Source organism: Neolamprologus brichardi, chromosome 7, assembly GCF_056152115.1.
Source record: "Neolamprologus brichardi isolate AB-2024 chromosome 7, ASM5615211v1, whole genome shotgun sequence".
Lineage (NCBI taxonomy): Eukaryota > Metazoa > Chordata > Actinopteri > Cichliformes > Cichlidae > Neolamprologus > Neolamprologus brichardi.
In genome coordinates, this window is record NC_142110.1 from 24478499 (window position 1) to 24498717 (window position 20219).

Sequence of the window (20219 nt, forward strand, 5' to 3'; positions counted from 1 at the left end):
GCCATGTCATCAAATCAACTGACCGAGAGAGAGAGAGAGAGAGAGAGAGAGAGAGAGAGAGAGAGAGAGAGAGACAGACAGACAGACAGACAGACAGACAGAGAGATATTTTGGACTGAGCTGCTTCAGGCATGAAATAGTAAAATTTACTGCCCTAAAAAACATTTTTTAAAAGAACATAAAGTACAAGTACATACTACAAAGTACATACTAGTGCTGTCAGCGTTAATCTCTTTAAAATGATGTTAATGTCATAACCGCATTAACGCGGCAATTCTCCGTTAGCGAGTTAATGCAGATCGCCCCGTGCGCTGGATGGCGCTAACGCGTTAACGAGCTAACCGCGTAAACGCGTTGACGCAGTACAGCCCCACCGCGTCAACGCGGTATAGTATATAGTATATACTACTATAGTATATAGTAGTATAATATGTCTACACTAACCAAAGAGAAAATGGTTATTTCTGAGATTGAAAATTGGCATCATTATTGTGTCAGCTTCTTTATAAACAGGGAGATAGAAATGAATGACATGCTAATGGAGTTGCAGAATGTGCACAAAAACTTACCTTCCGGCTGTTTTTGTCACAAAATCAAGGAAAAGGGGCACCCAAGCAGCCCACCCTGACTAAATGAGACAGCACACATCTGAAAATCTAACCATCCAGAGAAAAGCTGACTTGCCAGCATGGGGTGATTTCTTCACATATCCTTCCTCCACCCTTATAAGCTTTGCAAATCAGCAGAGACAGTAAAGCTGCAGGGTTTCCAATATTAAAAACTGAATTCAGTTACTGTTCACTTTCAAAATGGAAGGAAAGCTGATTATGAAAACGAAAACCGTCAATCAAGCATTAGACTGACAAAACTTTTAAATGAAAAAAAAACAAACCCATTGATCTTACTTTCTCAAATGGGAAGTGATATTCTACATCTTTGTAAATCAAACTTCTTTCAGCAGATAAAGAACACAGTCTAGAGATTACACCACAGACTTGGTAAAATGAAATATTGCCACTTCCTCGCTGACAGCACAAATATCAAAATAAACTGTCATTCCACATTCCCAGTGGCAGGAACCAGGTTTAAATATATGCACTCTTAGTGCTGTGAGGCACTCTCTATAAAAGCAGTCTATCTTATAAATTTATGTAAAGAAAGAATGGAGAGAAAAAAAGACTAAAGGGTGAAATATAGGCCCACATAAGCAGCAAGAGGAGGGATATACGGGAGGGAGGGAGAGGATTACGAGAGGAAGATAGTGAGAGGGATGGTTGCTATGACCTACTTCCACAGCAATTCACAGCAAAGAGTTTTACCGATTAACGGGGCCACACATAGCACAGACATGCTAATGTGCAAATATTAAACAACCAATTTATAGAAGAGCACTAGGGATGGGTTGATATAAAATTATGGTTCCATTTTCTGGTTCGGCTGCTGAACCACCAGATAACAATGTTTTTAAAAAATTAAATATATCCTTTTTTTTGGTAATTTTGCTTCAATAAATCCTTTATACAGGGTCGGATAATACAAGTAGAAGTTACTGTTATTTGTGTTTGCATCAGCAGCTCTTGTTGTTTCCAGTATTTTGTCACGTGATGCAATTTCCAAAAAAAGGCCATGTGGGATTTGGATGCATAGAAAAATGTGTGTCTATGGATAGCCTAACAATAACGCAGCAGGAATGAATATATATATATATATATATACATACATACACACACATATATATATATATACATATACACACACACATATATACATATATATATATATATGTATATATGTGTGTGTGTATATGTATATATATATATATATATACATACATACACACACATATATATATATATACATATACACACACACATATATACATATATATATATATATGTATATATATATATATATTCTGTGAACAGTTATTAATTATTTTTACTTGGTAGTTTTTCTTTGACATTCTGCAGCTACAGTAATACATCCCCCTGCAGGAGCACACGGACCAAATATAGCTAATAAGTCCATCAACCTTTCAGCTCAGCAGAATTCCCTGAATATAGTGCTACCAAATTACAGCCCCACAGGACAGACAACAGAACAATACTTAAATACAGTACATGAATGGCCCACAAAAAACACATTTGCATGTCCTCCTTCAACACGTCCATGAATCTTCTCTGGGGACTCCCTCTTTCTTTCCTACCTGACAGCTTCATATTCAAATTGTTTGTACATTTGTATCTATATCCCTAAGCACCCTGCTGCAACCGTTGGAGCTTTGACTTCTTCAAAGACACCACAGTAAGGACCAAAGGGCAGACATCAGCAACCATTATACATGACACAAAAAACTAATAAATGTTCTTCCCAATTAATATTTGACTGATAAGATTAATCAGTTATCAGCACTACATATTTTTCATTGATAAAGGAATTAAATCTGAAGGCTATCCTTATAGGAGCCACTCTTCTCTGTGACCATATCCTGGCCCTACAGGCTAGAAAGATCAGCGTGTTTAAAAATACATGGCACTGCAATGACATAACATTGCAGGCATGTTGAAATAATCCACAAAGTGCGGTTAAAACAATCGAAGCAGAAGTCTAAAGCCTTGTCAGACACAAAGGTTTTTTTTCTTCATAGATGAATTAGTGACCAAATGTTTGCATATGTGGTGATAACATTTTTATTCACTAATTATATTAATATGGGTTTCATTGGCTCAAGTATAATGCATATATTTAGTTGATCAAATACTAAGAAATTTAAATGGAATAGAAATTTCCTACTTAATCAAAGAAATAAAAGCCAAAAATATAAATAATTTAAACGATCCTTAGCCGACATGCTCTTTCAATCCTGAGACAGTCCACCCCCACGGGACTGGATCCATCTTCTGCAATGACTGACAGCACTTCAAAAATCATCCCACCCACAAAAAATAAAAAGCCAAAAGAAAGAGGCTACACCCGCTATCAGGCTGTACCATTTTCCTTGAAACGGGGGTTGGCAGTTGTGGCTGTGTCTTTGCAGCCTCATTCCTAAGCAGCATATCAGCGGACGGTGGTGTAATACGAGTCGGGGGAGTGAAGTAAGGCTGGAGAAGTGGGGAAGGTCTGGTTGTTAGGCAGCAAACAGATCACAGCCTGATGCTGATTGGCTTGTGGATGTATCTGAAACTGGAGACAAAGGGTTAACCTACCTGACTGCAGAGCATGGACAAGCACAAGCCTGTCAGTGCTTTATGGCTAAACATTACCACTATGTCACCATGCCACTTTAGAAGGTTCCAAATTAAAGCGTTTGATAGCATGATGACTCAAATAAGCAAAAGGCTGAGGAGAAAGAGCTAAATGGACTGGTTCGTATATAGTGCTTTTCTACTCTCTCAGAGCAGTCTTTACAACATGCCTCACTCACCCATTCATACAAGCACTATTCCTATGCAGAAGTGCATTCTACCTAACATTCACACTGTGATGGATGCATCAGAGAGCAACTTGGGGTTAGTATCTTGCCAGAGGGTATTTGGCATTCAATGGGGGTTGACAGTCAGGAATTGAACCACCAACCTCCCAACCTTCTGATTAGTAGATAACCTGGCTCTACCTCCTTACCTATAGCCACCCAAATGTAGCTAAATGCTTAACTCCCAAAGCCTTTGCATTAGCATCACTGCTTGCCAACACTAGGAATACTTGAAAAACTTGTCACATATAGTTGATCTGTTATGCTAGACAGTTTTTAGGATGCAAGTAAAACTCTACTGCCTAGAGGATTCATAGCAGCAGACCAACTACCACTCAAAATCAGTAATTCTGAGAAACCTTTCCAGATTATTTAATATCTGCTATATCTAATATCAGTAATTCAACAATTAATCGACCGTTAAATCACTCTGTTCTAAATTATGAAATCTTCTGTTCTACTTACAACCTCCTAGAATTCTGTGATGTGTGGTTGAATGTTAAATACGTCCACATCAGCTCAAAAGCAGTTATCAGTTCATAGTCGCTCTTTTGTTGCATCAAGCCTAATTCTAAACAGTCACATAAATCCCTGGCAATTATGCAGCACATGCTCTGATAGCACAATAAAGAAGAAAATGAAGTAATTACATGACTTGTCTTTTCTCATCATAATTTCATTTCCAAAACCTACTAACCCCACCAAAAAAGATGGGTCAGGTGGACATGTTGATGAAGCTTGGTCTGAATAAAAAAAGATATTTCCATTCATTGATTTATATTTCTTTGCACAGCAGTAGGGGAAGCTCTCTGAAGCATCTCTCAGTGAAGGGGAAAAAAGAAAATTGCCGCTTTCTGCAGTTCAGAGTGCGCACTCTGTTTTTTTTAAATACACATTTTGGATTAACTGTACAGCCCATAGAGAGAGATGCAGAGAGTGGGATGCAGCAAAAGAACAGAAATTCAAAGCTGTATGAAGAGGGAGAGGGACTCCATGAAAGACAGTAACGATGAGTAATGAGCTGCCCTGCTGTCTGTCCAAACAGATAAGAACAGAGATAGAAACAAAGAAGCAGCAAGTGACAAAGATCAACAAAAAGGGAGGGCAGGATGTCTAAAATACAAGATTTACATGAACAAAAAGGGAGATAAAAGAAGACGTACATGTCAAACACTACTGAGTGAGTGGATATGTAGGAGGGGGAGCTGGAAAAGCCCAGCAACAGGGCATGCCTTAAATAGCTAGATGGTCTAAGATAACGTGACGCTGGAGAAAGCTGATGGCTCAGGGCATGTGTTGTGTTGTGCTAAGCATGTATGAACCCATTGCTGACAGCAGATTCATGGTATCTATTAGTCATATGGTAAAATCACATGACTTACCAAGGAAGCATGCCTGTATGAGGCTGGATGGCGCCAATGCCGGCTGCCCGTCTGGATTAACAAACATCACATCTAGGGCTGCCACAAACGATTATTTTGATAGTCGACTAGTCACCGATTATTTTTGCAATTAGTCGACTAATCAGATCATGCATCCATTGGACGTACAGAATACAGCTTATTGCACCAGCATGCATCTGCTCTTATATAACTATCATTAGCTTACAGCTTTAAGTGTTTAAGGTATGTGCTAACTAAACATAAAGACAAGATGATGGTTTATTAAATTTTAATGAAATTTGCAGATTGTTTCGGTGAAGTTTAATAAACTCCTTGCTATCTAAAATATAACGGGACACCGGAGTATATTCTCGAGCATCTCACACTTCTGATAATCAGTTGTCTGCTTGACGTTTATTCAGCTGTGTAAAAACTATAACTTTAATCTCAGCCAAACCGATTTACTCAGGAACAAATAAAATACTGAAAAAAGCCAAACAATAACATTTTAAGTTATCTAAGTGACTTATATATGTTTAACCCGAGTAGTAAAAGACGGCGGTGGGTTTGAAAACGATTTGCCGGGAGTCCGGTGTTCTTACGGGCTCTAGTGAGCCTCGCTCCCGGCTAGCTATCGAGCTAGTGGGTAACCGACATCTCCAAAAACATCGGAGCGCTTTTGAAAATATGTGGTGTCTTGATAAACTGAGCAGATATTTGAGGTTTACACAGCTACATTCTCACCTGAAAATATGTTAAATGTTTATTTTGTGACCCAAAAAGAATAATAAGAGTAATATTAAAACTAACTAGCTGCCGCCATTGTTGGAAACTGAGCTGGGCCGCGCTATGAATTCTGGGACAGAGCTGCTTCTTCTTCTTCGGGGTTTTAACGGCAGCTGGCATCCTTGTACATGCAGTGCTGCCATCTTCTGTTTCAGTCCGTTATTACACTCTTAAATCCTACTACTTATTCCTGCGTCTTTTGTGATCTTACAAAGCTTCAAACAACACGTCGACTATTAAATCAGTCGTCGACGATTTTGATAGTCGACGTAATCGTGACTAGTGGACTAATCGTGGCAGCCCTAATCACATCTATAAGAATTTTATTCAAATTCACCTCAAGAGGACAAAATTCATGCTAAGACTAATGCATTAAACTGTCAGAAAGAGGGGCACACAATTACTGGGCCGCAGAGCAAGTAGGTGCACTTTCAAAAAAAGGGACATATTCGTTCTGAAGCAATAAAACAGATAATTACAAATTTTCGTCTAGTTTTTAAAGTGTTATATCACAAAACAGTGGGCATTTGACCAAATATAAAGTGAAAGCAGATAAGATTAATTTACTCTAGAAACTTTATTTTTGTTGCGTCCTTTAAATTAAATGAAAAGCATGAGCTGAGCCACCAGCTGCAAGGCTGCCAGTGACACTGGTCTATGCATTTTTCTTTCTCCCCCAACCCTCCACCAACCAAGCTAACCAGCCACACACCCACACCCACACACACACACACACACACACACACACACAAAACATACATTATCCTTGTAAAAAAAAACATGGAAAGGCATTGGCTGAGTGATTTTCCATTCATTATAAAGTACTTGTAGTTGTATTGTGATGTATATTTTTCATTGTTTCTGTGAGACAGTGTTCTGTACTTTAAACTATTCTGTCTAAATGTACGTATACATTTCTGCATGATAAGTTTATTAGCTGAAGAAAGAAAGAAAAAGATGATCATCAAAAGAAACTGGTTAGGGCCCACCAAAACATTTGTGCACAGGGTATGTAACTTGATCTGGGCACGATTCTGCTGGGTGATCTGGGTTCCTCCAGCAGTCCAAAGATATGTTACACACCTTCATTTAAGTGTTGATTTGTAGTTGGCTGCTGATTCAGATGAGATGATTGATAAAGCTTTGTGAGTAAGACTACCAAATGTCTGGCCCATCATATTAACATACAAGACTGTCAGCAGAGCACAGAACTGTCTAGGCTGCAGCTATTGTTTATTTTAGTAATCGAGTAACCTAGCAATTATTCCATCGATTAATCGGATAGGAAGTACTTTTCTCTTATTAAAAAGCAATAATAAAGATTCAAAAGAGAAAAAACATTCTTTCTGAATGAACTGCTCCTTGGTTTTTGGTTTATCTGTCAAAAAAGCAACAAACTTTGTATTTACCTGTCCAATTAAAATGTTATGTTTTTAAAGAAAACATTTTAACACCACTGAGCAACCACTGTTACATTTTTGGAGGACTGCACACAAGTTTGTTTTCATAGCCACTGTATTGGTTCCCATAACCAGTCGCAAGAGCCGTTCAAATGGAAACAAACATGGGACTGTAAATCTGGCTTGATGTAGCCGGATGGAAAATTTTTAATGCATCACCCAACCTTAAAATGTCAGCAACCAAGTCAAGATCATGACTCCATTCATCATTTCTCCAGGCTCAAGCCCTTCTAAACTTAAACTGCATATTCCTCCAACTGACCTAAAACTGCAGTAAACAGCAAGGAGGAAACAATTTCCAATCATTAATGATGTCTTCAGAGATTTGAGTAAGAATGATGTATAAATTGAATTTTTTATTTTTTCATTCAATGCCAGAACAGACATAATGTAATATAACTGCCAACTTCAAGATGAGCATTTTAAAATGACTAATTACGTTACTTTTCTGTATTTGTATGTGAATAGACAATAACGTTCATTCAGAGCTTGTCTGCAGTGTTTTAAAGGCATCTTACTGCGATGTTTTCCCCCAATGGCCTTGCACATAATTGCTTCTTGCCAGTGAAATCATCCCGTCAAATCTTTTTTTCACGACATCACAGGCGTCCAATCTGCACACTTTCCTCCGTACAATCTCTCTGTCCCACTGAGACCAAGAACATAACAGCGAGAAAACGTCTGACAAACTGTCCGACTGTCCAGAGCTTCTCAGAGCACACAGTGTTTGGTTTACATAGTGCATAGTGCTCTGAATTTTCTCGACAGATTTTTTTTTACAACACTGATCACAACAAAGAAGGGAAATACCTCCAACAGGCACAAACATTTGACCACACAGCATGCAATTAATTTGCAGAATGCATCGTCCTTGATATGCTGCTTAAAAGCGAATGAAAGCTCAGTGAGAATCGATGAAACAAGAGATACTGATAATAGAATCAGAATCTGTAAATTGTGTAAAATAATGCTCATTTTAATACTATAAGTCTATCTGTGCAAATAAAACAATATAATAGTAGTATTGCATGGTGACACTCACACTCATGTAGTGGTTATCTGCCTCTACACTTTGCTGTTTCACAGCTAAAGATGACTCTCAGAAGCATCACATGGATACCTTTGGAATATTTTTTGACTAATGTACCACAGTTTCAGTAGATGCTCATTGTTATGCTAATAACAAAGTCAAACAAAGTATTTCCTCTGAATTTAGGAATAACTTGTAATTGTTCGTTTGATTACAGAAGAAACAAAGTATTGTGCCTATCTACATGAGTTTCTTTCTTCGTGTCGTGCTAGTTTTCTTCAGCTAAACTCCAAAGATATTTGATTTCATAAGAAGAAAACACACAATCAATGGTGAATGTACTGCAGGTGTCAAATAATATGAGAATCTATGGACACTGACTGATGAAAAATTAAATTAAACACAAGTGTCATTTGCAAGAAAAATTTAAAACGATTATTCTTCATGCAGCTAATAAGAATGAACTATAGATTTATGTCCAATAAAACTGCAGGTGGGCAACAACACAATATGATGTGAGCCCTGTGAGTTGTGAATGGTGGGGGAAGGGGAGGCAATCCTCAGTGATCTATCACAACCTCTTTATGATGATAATGTGTTATCAGCATTCACTTCTCGTGACCAGAAATCTTTTATCCTTCGTAGTAAACACATCCAAACAATATGAGGAGTGTGTTACTTGTGCTTGAACTTGTTGTGTTTTGATTGCTGATAATGATGTTGCAATGGAGGATTTTGTAGTTAAATGTAAATCATGATTATAACTCAAATGCCTTTTTCCTTCGTGGTTGTATTTATCTGACAGTTCACACTGATGCAAAGAGAACATCTGAAAGCATAACAAACAAAACTAAGTGACTATTTTAGTATCTAGTGTGAAAGCATTTTTTTCTTCTTCTCCTTTCTTTCATTCAAAACATTCATTTCTAGCCAGTGTAGAAATAGAGACAGGCTGTGAAATGTCAAGAACATTAAAGAGATTTAACGACCTTGAGATTTCCTACATCTATTCTCTCGTCAATGCTAAAGAGGCTTTAAAAACGGTGTCTTTGTAAAACTATTTCTTTGTGTTAGTGGGAAAGTACCACTGGCTACAAGCCAAAGACTTCAGCTTGGTTCTGGCTGGAAAATTTATCCATAGGGACTCAAGTAGCTTCTCAGTAAAAATGGTGAAAGCAGCCACATCATTCTGGAAATGGACCTTATGTCCATGGTCTGTGATCACTGACCAAAACAGTTTGTTTCCTGCACTGAGAACGGTGTAAAGATGCAGTTTCCACATGCCCCCTGAAAGGCTCCTGGCACAGAAGAATAGGTGACTTGTGTAGCCGTCGGCTGTGGTAATCATGTGATATCTCTGTCGTTTGGCTAATCTCTTTACAGCCTCCTTTCTTTTTCTCCAGGATGAAACCAGATATGGCAGCTCAGCCAGCTTTAGCCACACGCTAATTAATCTGCGCCACCAAAGCCTCTTAATGACACCCAAACACCACAAATGATCACTGTACTCATGCCAAGCCAAGGAAGTTTGTTCCAAACTTTTGGTGTGGAATCAGAGAAGTACAGTAGGGAATTTGCAACACATTGAACCTGTGCAAAAAACATTAGGAGCCGAGGGTTCAGCTCTCTGTGTAGCTCTGTAACTGAGCCAGTCTAAGGAGCTTTAGGGATGTTGACCATTAAGGCTGGTTAGCTTGATTGGTGGATGGTTGGGGGAGAAAAATAATGCACAGTCCAGTGTCACTGGCAGCCTTGCAGCTGGTGGCTCAGCTCATGCTTTTCTTTTGGTTATTTCAGTGGGAGTGGGTATAATCCACTCTGTCACACTGTCCTGCTTTGTCGGAGATAATATGAGGGCTCCATTCGTCTTTCTGCATCTCCCCCACCCTCCATTGTCTTTGCTTCAAGTTGAACTCACAACGAAGGGCGTCTCACTCTAGATTTACTTCTATTAACTCTTTAACTCTGTCTCTTATCATTTCTCACTCTCTTTGTCAGTGTCCATTCCTTCCCCTTTAATCTCTCTCTCTTGGATGGGGCTCATCTGTGACAGAGCAAATAGGCTCACTGTATCTGTGAGAGTTGTGAGGGTGGCAGAGAGGAGGCTTATTTCATTGAAACCTCCATAGAATATCCATCCACAGGGGAGATAGGGCCTGCAGGGACTCTTTATGCCAGCAAAAAACATGGGTGAAGTGGCAGCAAGGGAGCAAGACAAAAAACAAACAAATGCCAGCAACACAAAGAGACACAGAACAGGTGGCAGACTTTAAATTTAAAGAAAGGGCAATGGCCAAAAAGACAGACGACCCAGAGAAAGTCTGAGTTAAACATATTAGTAAACTGCAGAAGCATAGATGCTGAGCTGTTTAGAAGCTGTTCAGCAACAACCAGGTTGATAACTGAAGAGCTGTGAGAGAGAGAAACTCAAACTGTGGAAAAGATTAGCAGCTTGCTAACAGCACATACACACAATAGCAACAGCCCTCTCCTGCAGCTCAACCTTGTTTTGAGTGTCTTCTTAAAAAAAAAAAAAAAACTCCTTAAAGTAGAATGTGGACAAACAGTGATGACCCAAATACTGAACTGCAGAGAGAGAGAGAGGAATAATAACCCAGCCCCAGCAGACAACGAGCAACCTCCAGCATGAGGGTGACACAGGTTCATCATTTAGTAACCACAGATCAATATGTTGTCCCATTAACACTCACCCCAACCTTCATCGGCTTGCCATTATACATAAACATATAGGCACAAATACAATCACCGGTGAACGCATTAGAGCACATAACTGAAAACCTCACAGTTTGATGGCAATTTGAACAGAGTTGTGGCTCAGGAGGTAGAGTTGGACGTCTACCAGTCGCCAGGTTGGGGGATCGATTTCCCAGTGCTCCTGATGCATCCATCAGGAGCGTGTGAATGTTAGAAACTGCTTAGGTATAAAAAAAAATAGCACCTAAATGAATGTGAGTGGGTAAATAAGGCTTGTAGTTAAAAAAAATTAAGTAGAAAAGCAGTTCATTTGGTGTAATAGCAATAGCATTACTCATCCGGTTATCATTGCTAGCCTAGCTGGTTCCCGGGTGCAGACAAAGAATGTGATAACCCCGAAGGGTCATGATCATTCATAATAACTGATACCAATGCAGTTCTGGATCACAATTACAGCTAATAATGTCACTTTGAAGCCTCTAACAAAGGCAATCTGCTGCAGTCACTTCAATTTAACCGAACAGTCGCATAGACAGTAAGAGTGTTATGTATGTGTTGTTTGGACTCACTCTCAAGGCCTCTATGACCAGGTCTCGGGCTTCCAGCTCTCCCTCCATGATACTCAGCAGGGTGAGCAGCTCCGGTTTGCTCAGGTTATCCATGTTGAACTCACATTTCTGCAACAAACACCATAGATAACACATGACAGTCAGAGACAATAGGATCAATTAAGGCTGCTTAATTGGTGCAAAGATCTGACTTATTTTGGTCAGTACTGAGATCATGATCACTAATCATTTTCAGATTTAAATAGGTTGAACGTTTCATTTTCAAACCCTTCCCTTCATTGTAGGGTCTTTACCTAACAATATAAAGCACCTTCAGGTAACTGTTGTGCTGTGGTGGCACAATATAAATGAAATTTAATTCTAGCTTTTCTTTTCCTTAACAATCACCCTTTACACTAGAGCTTTCTTTCCTTTCACCATGGCCTTTCTGAATAGGGCTCTGTGATATGATAAAATATATTGGATGACAATATGGTGCGACCGTGGCTCAGGGGGTTGGGAAGCGCATCTGTAACCGGAAGGTCGCCGGCAAGACACTTTACCCTAATGCCTACTGGTGTTGGCCAGAGGGGCCGATGGCGCAATATGGCAGCCTCGCTTCTGTCAGTCTGCCCCAGGGCAGCTGTGGCTACAACTGTAGCTGCCTCCACCAGTGTGTGAATGAATAGTGGAATTGTAAAGCGCTTTGGGTGCCTTGAAAAGCGCTATATAAATGCAATCCATTATTATAATATCTTGACACACTGTTCACTGCAATATTTTTTCATTGCTTTAGATGACAGTTTGCAATAGTCACCACGGCACCACAGAAGGACCAGCCAAAACTAATGGGGGAGCTCATTCCTAAATGAGAGGCTACTTCTGAAGCAAGGACATGGTTCAGTTATGAAAAGTCTGATAGGCAGCAAAAAACTGAACTGTGCAAATTATCCAGCAAACAGATCCCATAGACACTGACACAAACATCTTCTACCAACTATGCAAGACTCATGAAAGAGTATGGACAGAGTTTAAAAAATAGAACCAAAAAAAAAAGTCAGGTGCTCAAAATAAACCTCAGACTCAAACGTTAGAACAGGTTTTTTCCCTGCAGCATGCCATATAATAAAGACTCACGAAGACAACAGCAGCAACTACATCTTATATCTCTAAATATATGATTCTGTGCATTGGTCAAAACACTTGACTCCAGGTACACAACGCCAAGCCGAAAACACTTCACACAAGCCGAGTTGTCTTGTTTATAGTATGAGTGTTGGGCCATATTAATGGGGGAAAAAAATCTGCAACATAGCATACTAAGCTGCAACAACAGATACATGGACATCACATCCATTGCAGAAAGTATAATCCCCACGTAATGGTGACCTTCGTTTGGTCCATCTCCAATGGCAAACGCATAGACCCAAATATTTTTTCGCCATAGCATTTTCTACATGTTTGTCCTCCAACTGTGCAATTGAGTTCTTTGCAAACAGGTTTCTATATTAATATCTGTAACACACTTTATTGGATTTCTCCTTTCCATCCCCACTAGGTGCAGGTTTCTTATTACTGCATCTTGTAATAAGAAATCAATTGTATTGGAATTCCAGCTATAAAATTAACGTGTTTACAACCTGGGACAAAAAAAGTTTAAACCTTGATGGATATTTTACTTTTAGCAGCCAATGGCAGCGCCTTTTTTTAGTCTATGTAACTAATGTTCTACTTGCTCCCAGTCTCCAACTGGTCTTATTAACCCTCTCAAGGCAGGTGTTGCCGATTTGCAACAGTTAAAAACTAACAACCTGATTACCCCGCATACATATTTTATGAGGTTTTTTTACTCAGAAGTACCACTGCAGGGCTTGGTTGTGCATTAGCAACAAAAAGTTAATTTGAGCCTGAGAGGGTTAAGTGCAGTTCTAAAGTCAGGCTAGCCATCCTATCTCCAACCCATTAAGGTCTGATTACATTTGGGTAGGTCATTAAGCACCTATTTGGTCAGTAGTAACTGCAGGGCCAATGGGTGGAGATAGCTGTAATTGTGAGCAACCAGAGCACTTCATGCTTCCCTCAAGCCTTTTCCGGTAACTTCTAAAATTGCTATGTACTGCCTCTGCCCTCTTTTTGAATTAGTCCACTTGTTCTCTGATCTTCTTGCTTTGCCTGATGTTGAATCATGTTATTTATGCTACAAAGATCAAATAAATATTTAAGAAAATTAGAACTTTATTTTTGGAGTTTACAAAATACAGTTATGTTCCAGCCTTTTATTTAGAGATTGATAATGCTACTGAAGAGATCATTGTGCCAACAAAGTCCTTTTTAATCCTGATACATTTTGCTAATAGTAATTTTTTTTCTTTACATAACTTCCTCTGGGATTAACAAAGTACACTGATTGTGATTTTACTTGTGCTTCATCATATGTGATGAACAATTTTGGGAGAATTAAGTCAGCACAGTGACCAAGATTGCCCTTCGTCACATGTAGCACACAGCAGGAAATACTGATTAAGATGTGTTCTCAGTACAGTAAAAAAAAAACATTCATTTGGTTTGTGTGGGTTGCTTTGCTTGCACATGACTATAATCAGACTTCATATTAGGGAGCAACTGTGAGCTCTCACATGCAGCTCTGTTGACAGCAATGTTTGGGGCTTCAGTGCACGGGAAAACATTTTTAACATTGCATTGTTGCTTTTACTTTTACTTTACTCTCTGGTCACGTCCCCGAATAACCCAACAGATCTGACAGCATTTCAAAGCAAAGTGTCAAAATGTCTTGTTAAGAAACCTTTAAAGTTACTGTCTTCTTTTAAAGTCAAACCAATGTGAGAAAAATGAGCGGCATTTTTAGCCGGACAGCTAAATAAATACAATGATGTAACTTCCCAGGAAGAAGACAGACCGAAGAAATTCTAATTACCTTGTTGGCCTCTTTTAACCAACTGCTAAAAAGCACCACAACCAGTTGCAAAATATAGAAGCTTTTCACTAGGCTATTTGTTCAGTGCAACTAACGAATGAGAATAGCAAGAGTGTTTCAGCTACATCAGACTGATTGCTGCTCTGCTCTTTCTTGAGGTGTCAGTTGTCAGACGGCCATTTAAACCTGATTTAGTATCCTCCTTCAAAACCTCCGCCAACATTTCTTCATTTCATCAAAGTCTTGCACATGTCTACAGAGCACTCTCACAAGGATTATGACTGAACATCAGAATCAGAGATTTCTGTAACATACTACCTCTGTGTGTCTTCTAATGGCATTGTTTATAATAGAGAAAGTTCAAGCTCGAACAACTGACAAATGAGCTAATGTTGCCTTATAAAGGAACGCTCTCGTCTTTTAAAGCTTTTAGATAGGCCCGTATTGGTGAGAAGAGGCTTTCTCTTCTCAGAACAAGAAGCTGAAAAGTAGTGTGTCAATCACATCACAGTTTAGTCAAAGCATGTTTTTATTCTGAAGACTGGAAATAACAGCAGAAGAGATTCTGTGGGATTGATTCATTCGCATCCAGGCTTCCAATCGATCCTCAAGTTCCCCTTTCCCAGCAGTGTTTTCACCGCTCAAAAGAATTGGATGAGTCAGGGGCCTTGATGGATGTCCACCCTTAGCTGGTGTCCTCCTGTCACAAGACCTTGGGTTGTGGGTGGTGTGAGGTGAAAGCAGTAGAGTTAATGGGGGGGGTGGGGGGGGGGGGGGGGGGGGTGTTAGTCTGGCATCTGTGCACAGTGATCAGGTGAGGGAAGAAGCAAACTCTAATTTGTTCCATGAGCCGTGAGCCATGCACCAAGGGCATGAGCAGCCTTGCCAGCATTCATAGGCTTGTTCACTGTTAGCCCCAGTCCACTTAATAAGGCCTGTGTCATTTCACTTGGAGCCACAAGGGAAGGGAACTGCTCGTTCTGAACGCTCCTCAACTGTGCTCTGCTGGCAAAATCCTGCTTAGTCCTGCAAGTTTCTCACATACTCATGTCCTGCAAGCACAAAACTATATGACGTGACAGCCATTCCATGCATGCAACATGGAAATGCCGCCAAACTGGGAGAATCACAATTACTAGTACACTTATTTTCAAAACAAGAATTTTCTTATTATTTTTGACTGTGTAAGGCTCCAACCTGTGTAAGTTTACTTGACTGAAGTTTTTTATGACTGAATACCTCCAAAGGAAAACATGAGAAGAGGTATTTTTGTACTGTAATTTGAGTGAAATGACCCGCTTAATAGGTTGTAAAAATATAACGTTTAATCTTTTCTGATGACTTCTCCAACTTGTTTACATGGTCATTTGAACTCCCCCATATCAGAGCACAGCAAATTTGTTGTCAGGAAGAAGCTTCAGCAGTGACATTACAGCCACTCATGTTAATGGCACTCGTCCAACATGGCGGCATATCCCCCATAAACACCACTGGCCACTCTTAGGCTGCTGTTATGCAACAATTCTGCCAGACAACAAAGGCAAGATTTAAAGATGAGGGACAATCCTGTGACAGTTAAGGGAATATTTTGCATATTTCTTTAATTAACAGCATTATCAGATTGTAACAAAACAAGTAATCAGACACTGATGCTGAAACCATACACTGTATGCAAAAGATGGTTATAACCATTGTGACATCACCTACTGGTTTCAGACTCCACATTTTGAAGCCTCCGCTTTGGCAACATGTTAGTTCTTTGGTACCGGAAGTTACCATATTATTAGCTAATGCTAGAAAGTGGCTTAGCAAGTTGTATCTATAAACTGCACCACAGCAAGGCACTGACAAACACATCTTAAATGGTCAGTGACACACAGCAAGCCATATTGCTTTTCAGATAATTCCATTAAAATGTTTCAAAAGGCATAAATATAGTGAAGAGGTCCAGTTTAGTGACTCCAATTAGTAGTGGTGATTCTAAACACACACCAACTGGCTATACCTGTGCTATAAACGCGTTTTTACTTTTGTAAATTTGGACCTTTTCATACGCAAGTCTATGGGGATTGATTCGCTTTTGGAGTCAACCTCAGGTGACCTTTTGAGGAACTGAACATTCACGCTAGCTTCATTTTTCTGAAAGGATAACACATTATAAACTAACCTGTCAGAGTACTCAGGTTACATCTCTTGTTGTATCAGGTAATGTGATACCACAGCTTTGCAACTGAAGTAATGTGATAATTAGTTACTTTTCAAGTCTGTGTGTTTTCTTTTTATTGCTGCAAAAAGAGGAACGAGGTGAAATTGGTTAACAATTCTCTCCTACCAGAATATACAGTATTCTGAACATGGCAGCTGCAAAGATCTCCAATTAACAACCACACCTGCAGTACAGCATCTCCACAACAGTGTTTGCTGATTACGAGGTGAAAGATACAGTTCCAAAACAGCAGTTAGCATTAAAGTCAACTAAAGCTGTCAGTCAGAAGGAAGCTAACAGGATTGGTGCTTGTTATTTGGTAAAGGAAATGCTACCAACATCAATCAACTTTTCCTTCAAGTCATTACATCATTTAAAGAAAGGTCTAAGTTAGAACATCTGGACAACATCCACAAGGAATTGCAAAGGTGTATATCTGGTAACACAAAACTATTCTACAATGACACTTGACCGTCCTCTGTAGGCAATGTCGTACTTTTCAGTGACAATCCTGTACAGTTACAAGTTTTTTTTAAAAGCAAAATTTCCCAGCACTGCCCAATTAAGTAGTTCACTCTGGATTAATCAGGTTTGTTTATGTGCTCATGTTTTTTTATGAAACATTTAAAGAATTCAGTTTCTAGACATACTGTCTGATTCACTAACATCTATTAAATGGGTGGGAGGTGACAGGCAGAGTGCCTTTCACTGACCTCTAAAGCCTCTCTGAACCACCCTCATTTCAGAATCCTCACAAACGAGAAACTTCCCCCTGCTCAGGCCAACAACAGAGTCTGACAGGGGTAAGCAAAGAGCAAAGTGCTTTATTTAACCACTGCAGGCATGGTGTTGGTGTTGGTGGTGAGAAGGGGGGAGTGGGAGGCCATCAAGGCGGAAGCCCCCTGGAACCTGGAAAAGGGAGAGTGCACTGGTACTGAAGAGGTGAGGTGGCTGCCTGACTCCCATGTCTCCGCCGCACCTGTTCGCCTCAACGCTAAATGTAAAGCAGCTTCCAGGCAGTACTGAGCACGCTCAAGAGGGGGTGGGGGCTGGCTGACACAGTACTCCCAGCTATGCCAGCTGAGTCACTGAAATTAAGACCAATTTAGAAAGGTGTATGGTGAACAGGGCCAGCACCCCCTCCTCTTCCTTTTCACTGGCTCTGCCCTCCACTCACCCCCACAGCTCTTCTCCCACCATCTCCTCAACACCCACACTACCACCCACCCACCTCAGGGACTGTGGCTGCTGTTCTATTATTGCAACACCACACATTTCCACTAGCCTACCTCTTCAAACTTTCATCCAAAGAGGTATTTTTTTCTTCTAAACTTGCTGTATGTGTAACAAAGTTGAAACGAGGACAAACTAAAAAGAGTGTCACTGCTCATCCTGCCTCAGGGTTCCAGTCAATAACAGCAGTCAGACAGGTTATATCATGGAACAAGCAAAAGGACGGGAAGGTTTCATGGCCTACTGCCGGATGGGGCAACAGACCGATCCATTTGCACATAGGGGGTGCTGAGCTACTGTGACCTGAGAAAGGGCACAGAGAAATCACAACTAGGTGCTTGTACACATGTGAAACCCAAAACCAGCTGGTGATAACAAAGGACTGCTTGAAGAAAAAAAAGAAAAAGAAAAAAAGCTTAAGCCTTGAGTCCTCAGGTCTGACAGTCTGAATCTATGGAAGCCTGTGAGGTCTCCAAGGACTGCCAATTTAAATAAACCACTTTCACACCACACTTAGCTCCACATGCCAAGTGTTCATCGTTTGCGGAAAAATTTAGACAAAATCAAGATGGAATGAAAAAGATTTCACCTCTAGCGGCGGAGCTTTGGGGGAGCAAACGACAGCTTTAATAAATCTATACTCAGTTTTAAGTCTCCTGCAGCCAGGCGAACAGCTCGCTCCAAGTCTCTACGCATTAACTCATTTACTGCAATGTAATACTGTATATCAACCTATACAACCACCGACGCTTTCTCTTCCATCAAGCACACAATTACATTACAACTGAGGGATGCCTGCCTTTAAAGCAGCCGCTAGAGGAGAACAAAAGAATTCACTGCTGGGGGGAAAACCAACACTGTTCTGGCTTTTACGGAGGCTACTGAGAGTAATTATGGGTTATTCATCAGCCCAAGCAGAGACGAAGCCCTTGTTTTTCCCCAGACATTGTCGCGAGGCTCGCGCTGGCCACCGCTGTTGCTTCACGAGCCCGTGCGAAAATAGATGCGCGCGACATTTCGCCCTCTTTCCCGGGTGACTGATAAAGGAACACGCCGATAAAAACACACGTGTGGCTTTCGCTTTTTCCTAAAGCTTCCTACCGTGTCAACGCTGCCCAGCACGGTGGTTGCCAGTGTTTGTACCGGGGGAGGCTGCTCTCCGCTGGCTCCCTCCGACGCCATCTTCGTACTGTAGCGGTCTGCTGGAGTGAGGGCGCATCCGGCACTCATTAACTATTGCACTGCTGAACGCAAATCTCAGCACGCGCGGCCATGGAAGAGGAAAGACAAACGAGATTTGACAATCTGAAGTGAGGGGAAAAGACGACAAGTGTCCGTCGTTAAAAGCCTACAACTGAATGCGTGCGGGCTGCTGCAGCTGGGAGGGGGTGGGCAATGTGGGCGTGGACCGAGCTACGCGTAAAATCCAGATGAGAAGACCCGGTGCGCTCCCAACTGGAAAGGAGGTGCTTTCTGACAGGCTGATTGACAACAGCATTTGTTGACCACTGTAGCTATAAAATCAACAAATGAGTGCTTTCCAAACTTTGATCAGGGGCCTTTTGTGACTATAATAAACATTAAGATGTTAAAAATGTCTTTATTTACTGTAAACTGTTATGTCAAAATCATTTAAAATTTGCCTTATCTCCAAGACATGTATGCGATGCATTACAATATCACCTGACAGTCATAAAGAGCTGGGTGTTCATGTAACACCACAAACTAATGCAGTGAGTCAACAATCGTTAAAGTACAGTAAGTATTTTTTTAATTCTTTAATACAAAAATAGAATATTGTATTAATAAATATAGTTTAATTAGTATGTAAATACATCTTTCATCAGCTAATACATTATCATTAACTTATAATTAATCCATTAAAAATACATAGAAGCGGCGCTAATTTGTGGAAGCCCACATATTACCCTACGATCTTGAATATAGCGCTTTAGATGGACACTGGCTAAATACTGGCCAGATACGAAGCACACAGAGGCCACCATAGATGGAATTATGTACTTGAATTAGGAGGGGTAAGAAAACAAATTCCAGCTGACTGAAATATGCAATCTACTGAATCTATCTAGCAGTGAGGTTTTACACTCTGTACATTTAACTTAGACTGCAAGTCCGAGTTAAAGGTTTTTCCATATTTTTGCAAATAAATAAAGTTTGACAAAATTTGACTGAAATATATCCAAAATTTAAAGGTTTAAAGTCAAGGTCACTGAAATCACAAAACGTACATTAACAATTCTTATAGTTAGTCTACTTATGGTGTGCAGTCTTTATAAATAATCAACTTCACTTTGACATCATAATTTTCACTTAATGAAAAGCCTTCTCAATCTTATAACGTCCAAACAGAATTTCAGGTTATTATATGCTGAAAGGCTACTGCTTAAGAGATTCACAGATCAGTGAAAGTCTCATTCTAATTTTTAATAAC

General features: G+C 40.1%; 1 protein-coding gene across 1 annotated transcript in view; it reads right to left on the reverse strand.

The window, feature by feature from the left end:
- The window catches only part of cttnbp2 (cortactin binding protein 2), a 90582-nt gene extending 71443 nt beyond the window's left edge, over positions 1-19139 (reverse strand). Inside the window, exons 1-2 of the mRNA XM_006782309.3 lie at positions 18869-19139; positions 11415-11522 (exon numbers count right to left, since the gene is read on the reverse strand). Of these exons, the coding sequence (XP_006782372.2) occupies positions 11415-11522; positions 18869-18997 (237 nt within the window). The 5' untranslated portion in view covers positions 18998-19139. The remainder of the gene's footprint in view (positions 1-11414; positions 11523-18868) is intronic.
- Between the last annotated feature and the right edge of the window lie 1080 nt (positions 19140-20219).